We start from the raw sequence: 8,003 nt of genomic DNA, 5'->3' as shown, positions 1-8,003 counted from the left end.
ATAGATGATATTTAATTCGCGGGCCTGAAAGAGGAAGATATGTCCTTCCCAATGAATGAATAATAATTGATGCAGTTGACACACACATGTACAGTAAAGAAACATCAGCCACAATGCAACACACGTATATTTAAGTAGATCATATAGAGAAAATGGGTCTTATGTTACAATGGAACAAACTGCAGTGATCTTATTTTCAAGATCTCTGTGTTTAAACCGTCCAGAGATCAATTTAATTTTGACAAATACTCAAGGATAGTTCTTTCCCCCCCCCCCCCCCTGATTATATAAAACAATATTAGGGCACAATCAGATTTCATTCATTCCAGCAGGCGGTCTAACACCCCGCGATTTCACTTTTTTCTGCCTAAACATCCCGGGGTGTTGCTGTCTTTGCTCAGGGATCCTGCAACGGGTGTGACGTCTCAGACTGTTCAACACTTGTGTGACATCAAATCTAAAAATATGTTGGGGGGGGGGGGGGGCACTGTCTATCCCCGAGTAACAAATACCCGGTGGGCTAGAAGCAGCAACTCTCGACCGGCGAGTGTTCTTGCAGTTTTAACAAGCTCAGTTTTAACAAGGCAGAAAATAGCCGAGTTTATTCAGAATTGAATCGACAGAACGTGGAAAGGAAATCTCCAGTGTAGCTGGACTTATCTCCCGGAGATAGAGACTACACTTGGTGAGCACAGAAGAAAGGACTAAAGTGTCTCCCTATCCTTGGAAGCATTGCGTTTCTAAAATAGAATGGCTGTAATAATGAGCAGCCAGACAGCTCTGCAGGACAAGCTTTGAGAGGTTGATGTACTGCGACAGCTAAATGTTGGATAGAGTTTCACCTGCTTCTATATATATATATATGTATGTATATATATAGCACAGGAACTTGTCATCCAACTGTTTAAATGCCATCCAGACCCCTCTGCAGTTTTTGATGCACTATCTCTCACACATATTCGACATAAACCGACAGGGTGGACAATGATGGAGGTGTTTGAAACCAACCCCTTTTACTACCACGATCAGCGCTATCTGGTCAGTGAGAACCTGGTTTTCCCTCACTTGGACGGGACCGGGGTGTCCCCGCTCTATCCGGGAAGCGAGGACGGCCTGTCTCCAGTCGGAGGTGTCAGCCAAGTGGAGCCAGGTTGTGACAGTGGCGGCGAGGAACACGTGTACGCTCCGCCCGGCCTCAGGTCGCACTGCCCGGGCCAGTGCCTCATCTGGGCTTGTAAAGCGTGCAAGAGGAAGTCGGCCACCACCGACAGGAGGAAGGCGGCCACCCTCCGGGAGAGGAGGAGGCTCAAGAAGATCAACGAGGCTTTCGAGGCGTTGAAACGCAGGACGGTGCCAAACCCCAACCAGAGGCTGCCCAAAGTGGAGATCCTCCGCAGCGCCATTCACTACATCGAGAAACTCCAGGACCTGCTGCACACCTTTGACCAGCAGGAGAAAATGCAGGAGAATGTCGACCCGAGCAACGGCTGCAAAAGCTCCCACTCAGCGGTAAGGACAGTCAAGGCACCCCCGCCCTTTGCACCGCGATCTATCAGAGCGATGGCCTCTAATCCCTTCGATATCTCTTCACAGGTAAACAGCACAGATTGCTGGGCAACAGCTAACTGTCCTTCAGAGTGGGGCAACCTGTCCGACCATTCGAACCTCCCAAATAAGCTCCACAAAGATGGTAACTACCTTTCTTATCCACCGTTAAACAATCCAGCCACACAAATGTAACTCATTTTAATGAGGGTCAGTTGGGGAACTCAGTGAGCCAGTCCATATTTAGTTTTTAATATATACTTTTCGAAAATGTGTTGGGTGAAATTTCGATAAAATCGAAATCAAGTTCTTGGGGGCAAAGTATCTGGTCGAGGTTTTAAAATCGGATTGGAATCAGAACTTATGTCTTCCAGGGATTGGGTTTGATAGGGGGAGAGGGGAATTTAAATGAATAATTGAAGACTTGGTTGTCCTTGGGTAGTCGCCGCGAATGGATGGATAGAAAAGCAGAAGATTCTGACAACATCATTAACTTCTTCCCTGTTGCCTGTTTTGTTTCAATCAGGAACTAGTTCGGAATCAATAGGCGCCAGCAGTCTTCAGTTCCTGAGCTCAATAGTGGACAGTATTTCAACGGACGAGACCACTACATTATACACCCAGGACTCCAGTGCAAAGTAATATGATTTGTTACAAAAACTTAAGCTTGAACTAGATTGACACTGTGATGACTGCCCGCCATAGCTGTGTTTTGCCTGCCCAATATCATTTTGCTGTGTTGTACCTAGCCTATATACATTGATACTGGTTGTGTCGATTTTTGGAGATAAAAATCATTCCCTGAAGAGAAGGAAGTGGCCAAAAAAAATGTTAGACGATTCATTTGACCAAGATTAATTCTAAAGTAAAGCTCTGAATGCCATAAGTAAGTTGTAAATATGTTTGTAAAAGAAAATCCGCTCGCATACATCCCGCCAAGAAGTTTCGTTATTTTATACGATATATTTTTGTTTGTGTTTAAGCAATATGTTTAGCCTTTATTGTCAAAACGGAATAAAATTCTTTATTCGATGTTTTTAAAATGTCTGGGCGCCGTGTTTCCGCCACCGTTTCCCGAGACGGGCTTGAACGATAGAGATTCTCCAGCGGACTGCCAGTATTGTGTTAACTTTACTGATCGCCATCTGTAACATAACTCTCCAAATCCCCAGGACAGAGTTCCAAAGCGTATTGAATAATCTGAGCTGGTTTCATATGTTCACGGATGATACATTTGGCGAAACACAAATATTCACAAGTTCTAGCTGCAAAATGAGCTATTTTTAGTCTGGAACCCAGGAGCCTGTGTTTGGGCTACTTTCGTTGAACTATTGCTGTTCTGTATTTAGGCTATCCACTGCCTGGTTGTTAGCCATTTCCGAAACGCCAGTGGTTTGAGGAACCCGAGAATGAACAGGTTAATCCAAAAAGCACCACATTACCAACTAATGAACCGGCTTTAAACTGGTCAGTTTTACTATTTGCTGTAAATACTTAAGTCAAGGTAAGTGGCGCTGTTTACAACGTGTAAGACAACGTGTGTCTACCTACACTCCTGGGTCAAAACCTAGCAGGGATCAATCAGACTTAATCTCTCCATTTCATTGCTCCAGTAATATCCCGGAACTCCATCGTCAGAACTGCACAACCTTTCCATAACATACTGGTATTCCCATTTCAGCAACAAAGGGTGCATTCAGCACTACGCGCACTGCTCTCTGTTCCGTTTCGAGCACGCCTGGACTGCCTAAAGGTTACCTGGCTCACGTGTGGTTGGAACTGCGCCAAGTTTGACCAGAAGACCTAAATGCAAGGTGGACAAAAGCTCTCTCCCAACAATTAAAAGCTGAATCGTTTAGATGATGGAGAAGGGAGAATCTCCACATTCAAATTGAGGGGTACTTCAAAATTCAGATTTCACACCGCAATATCCTTTATACTTTATGAAGCGTGAAGAAAAACTGTGATATTACCACACCAGGGAGTGTCATTCCCCTTTGCTCTGGATCCAAGAGCAATTTACATTGAATGCACATTGTCAGCTGAAAGTGCATCCTGAGTCAACATTGCCTGGCACCAACTTCAAACTTGAAGTGTTATTTCACAGCTAATGGGCTTATCATAGAATTTACAGTGCAGAAGGAGGCCATTCAGCCCATCGAGTCTGCACCGGCTCTTGGAAAGAGTACCCTACCCAAGGTCAACACCGCCACCCTATCCCCATAACCCAGTAACCCCACCCAACACTAAGGGCAATTTTGGACACTAAGGGCAATTTATCATGGCCAATCCACCAAACCCACACATCTTTGGACTGTGGGAGGAAACCGGAGCACCCGGAGGAAACCCACGCACACACGGGGAGGATGTGCAGACTCCGCACAGACAGTGACCCAAGCCAGAATCAAACCTGGGACCTTGGAGCTGTGAAGCAATTGTGCTATCCACAAGGCTACCGTGCTGCCTGGTCTGCTTCTGTCTGGTAATGTCAATTACTGGAGATGTCAAAATGTTATGCCCTGATTTTTCACTGGGCTTGGCAGAAAGGGCCAGATATTCTGAGGCTCACATTACGGGCAAACCTGACAAAGAGGTTTTTTAGAAAACTGGACACATTGCCGGGAATCACATCCCATTCCTATCAATATATACTGACACTGAAAGAAAACACATCATCAAGTTTAACTGGGGGTCCAAGTCCCAGGTAACTTCTTTGGAACAGCAATTGCCAAAATGCTTCATCAATGTCTCAATCTCTGATAATTCTTTGGTTACAGCAGAGACCTGTCAAATTCATAGTCAGAGTCGCTAGACTTCTGAGACACAAGGCTAAATTATAGAGCAGTTAATCTACAAATAGGCACCATTTGAGCAATTACAATTTTCTTTAATTTCTGAAACCAGGTTTTGAATAACATGGTCTGATTTATTTGATTATCTGGATAGTTGAAATTCCTTGACACCGAGTTCCACAGACAGCACTGTGGGCAGCACGGTGGCATTGCTGGATCACAGCTCCGGGGGACCCCGGTTCAATTCCAGCCTTGGCTGTCTATATGGGGTTTGTACTTTCTCCCCATGTCTGCGTGGGTTTCCTCCGGGTGCTCCAGTTTTCTCTCACAGAGAGAAAAAAGATGTGCAAGCTAGGTGGATTGGCTATGATAGATTGTCCCTTAGTGTCCAAACGATTAGGTAGGGTTATAGGCATAGGGTGGAGGCATGGGCATAAGTAAAGTGCTCTTTCCAGGAGCCAGTGCAGACTCGATGGGCTGAATGGCCTCCTTCTGCACTGTCAATTCTATGATTCTATGAGCACAGAAATAAGCCAATCATGCCTCTGTCTACTCTTTATTCCAGCTATCTGATTAGTCACACTCCTTTGCTGCTTCCTCTGCAATGTTTTCTTCTTCAAAGTATTTATCCAATTTCCCTTCAAAAAGTTGTTAGTAAATCTTTTTTTCCATGCATCCAGACAGTGCATTCCAGAACATACCTCATGTCACTTCAGATTCTTTTATCAATAGCCTTGGTCCAGTATCTCTGATTACCAATGTTTTTTTTGCCACTGGACAAAGTCATTCTTTATCTACTCCATCAAACCTTTACTGACTTTGAAGACTTCAATCAAATCTCTCCCCTTACCTTCTCTGCTATTAGGAGAACAAACCTAGTTTCTTTATAATAATAATAATAATCGCTTATTGTCACAAGTCGGCTTCAATGAAGTTACTGTGAGAAGTCCTTTATCTCTGTAACCATTCCAGCAAATCTCCTCTGCACTCTCTCTCTATCACCATCCTAAAGTTTGGTGCCCAGAATCGACCATCGGCTTAACCTGCATTTTATAATGGTTTAGCCTACCTTCCTTACTTTTGTAGTCTGTGTGGCCAATTATAAAACCGAGGATCCTTTATGCCTTTTAACATATGCCACCTTCAAAGTTTTGTGTATGTTCACTTCCAGGTCTTTCTGTTTCAGCAGCTCCTTTAAAATTGTCCCATTTTATTTTTAGTGCCTCACCTCATTCCTCCTGTCAAAGTTAATCCTTTTTCACTTCTCTGAATTACATTTTGTCTGACATGTCTCTGTCTATTGAACAAACTATGTCTTCTGAAAAGTGTTACTACCCTTGTCACTGTTTATCCCATTTTCGATTTCTGTGTCATCATTAACCTTTGAAATTTTCACTATACATCTAAGTTCAGGTCATCAATATATATTGAAAAGAGCAATAGCCGCAAATCCTGGAGGATGCTATTGTACCCTTCCACTCCAGCCTGAAAAATAACAGTTCACCACTACTTTCTGCCTCTTAGCCAATTTTGTATCTACATAGTCACTGTCCTTTTAATGCCTTAATTCCGCTAACAAACGAATAATCTCTCACCTAAATTACTGAAATTACGCACAAGTTGAGTGTTTCTTGTGTCTGACATGCACACACTTTTCCTGCAAAGGTACATCCACATACGTAAAGCTAGAAGACTTAGGTGCAGATTGGCAAGAACCAATGCATACTTATCCTTATGTGCAATGTAGATTTAATTCTGGAGTATAATAATAATCTTATGATAATAATCTTTATTGTCACAAGCAGGCTTACATTAATACTGCAATGACGTTACTGTGAAAAGCCTCTAGTCCCACATTCCTGCGCCTGTTCGGGTGCACAGAGGGAGAATTCAGAATGTCCAAATTACCTACAGCACATCTTTCAGGACTGTGGGGGGGAGCCGGAGCACCTGGAGGAAACCCACGCAGACACGGGGAGAATGTGCAGACTCCACACAGACAGTGACCCAAGCCCGGAATCAAACCTGGGACCCAGGAGCTGTGAAGCAACAATGCTGACCACTGTGTGACAGTGCTACCCATACTAGTTTGCCCAACTAAAATCACACAATTTATCAGAAGGACACCATTCTGCCTGGACTGACTCTTTTGAAAGATCAATTCAATTAGCCTCCTTGAGTGGGAAACATCCTGATCTCCAATGACAGATCTATCTTCAAGGTCCCATTAATTAACTAAAGGATATTTCACCCCAGGAGTGATTACACTGACCAGTAGGTATATTTTATGTTGAAACAAACTTTAATTTAGACATATTAACAGCAAGGAAATAGCTATACAATTAGCAGTTAAGAAGTTCTTAAATAAAAGGGAAAAACTTTAACTTATGCCCTACACCTTCACTATAAATATTCCAACCAAGAAACCCAATACAGTTCAAATGCCACTTATAAATAAAGTTAACAAAACAGGTTTACTTGCTATCCTCTGCAGAGAGACTTTGGGGAGAGACCCCTTCAGGAACAACCTGAAAATCCATCTGTCTTGTCAGACTCAAATCTTATGGCAAAACTCCACCCATTAATTACATCATCTGTAACCCACTAAGATGTCCCATAACTTGCTTAGCTAGGACTAAACACCATCCCTAAAATTATCTACACTCCAGGGAACTGCCCAAATATAAACAATATTCCATTATCCATCTATAAGTAAACAAGTAAATAGTTAGACTCAATAATTAGCTCACTTTTATGGCAACTTAATTGCAGCTTTAGTAGATACATTGCCTGCATGCATTCCAACTCAGGTGTTTTTACAACATTACTACAACAAAATATAAACTATAATATATAACAATTTCCCACATTCATCAAAATACTGTTGCTGTTGTCAAAATATGAGTAACATGGGAAAAGTAGTAGGCCAATTAGCCATCACACTTGTTCCACCAGTCAATAAGATTCTGATTGATCTGTGACCTGAGTCCATCTACCTCCCTTTGCCTTATGTTCCTTAATATATTTGGTGAACATATAATTATCAATCTCAGATTTAAAATTTACAATCGATCCATCAGAACTGCTGCTTGTAGACACTTACAAACTTACAAGGCAGACGGATTTTCAGGTTGCTTCTGGAAGGATCTCTCACCAAAGTCTCTACATAGAGGACAGCAAGTAAACCTGTTTTGGTAACTTTATTTATAAGTGGCATTTAAACTGTATCTTCTAACTTCTAGGGAATACAACTCTATCTTGTATAATCTCCCTTTGGAATTTAATGCCGGGAATCCAGGTAAAATTCCATTAAATCTATGCTGCACTCCTTCCAAGGCCAATATACATTTTCTATGTTGTAGTGCCCAATGTCAAACAAACACATTACTCCAAATATGACCCAACCATGGCTTTGAAGCATGACATTCAAGCTCCTGTATTCTTGTCCTCTAGATATGAAGTCCAGCATTCCCATAGCCTTCTTGATAATATTTTTTACCTGTCTATGACATTTCAATGATCTATGTCCATGGATCCTCCACATCTCTTTACAACAACAGTAGATTTTCACCATTTAGAAAGTACTCTGTTTTATCCATTTTAAGTCCAAAGTGGATGCTATGGCAATTACTCATATTGAAATCCATTTTGTGACAGGTTTACCTA

At 42.3% G+C, this 8,003-nt stretch overlaps 1 protein-coding gene across 2 annotated transcripts; it reads left to right on the top strand.

Moving 5' to 3' along the window:
* Positions 1 to 519: 519 nt before the first annotated feature.
* On the top strand, positions 520 to 2,588 carry myf6 (myogenic factor 6). Of its 2 annotated transcripts, XM_072485163.1 has the most exons (3): positions 527 to 1,509; positions 1,594 to 1,690; positions 2,072 to 2,588. In XM_072485163.1, the coding sequence occupies exons 1-3, from the start codon at positions 985 to 987 to the stop codon at positions 2,185 to 2,187; spliced, it is 738 nt and encodes a 245-aa protein (XP_072341264.1). In that variant the 5' UTR covers positions 527 to 984; the 3' UTR covers positions 2,188 to 2,588. The 2 variants fall into 2 exon arrangements, with proteins under 2 accessions (XP_072341265.1, XP_072341264.1); XM_072485164.1 differs by lacking the exon at positions 1,594 to 1,690 and having other exon boundaries at positions 520 to 1,593.
* Positions 2,589 to 8,003: the final 5,415 nt, after the last annotated feature.

This window comes from Scyliorhinus torazame, chromosome 19 (genome assembly GCF_047496885.1).
Source record: "Scyliorhinus torazame isolate Kashiwa2021f chromosome 19, sScyTor2.1, whole genome shotgun sequence".
Classification (NCBI taxonomy): Eukaryota; Metazoa; Chordata; class Chondrichthyes; order Carcharhiniformes; family Scyliorhinidae; genus Scyliorhinus; species Scyliorhinus torazame.
The sequence above is the reverse complement of the archived record's forward strand: the minus strand, read 5'-3'. Positions and strand labels throughout refer to the sequence as shown.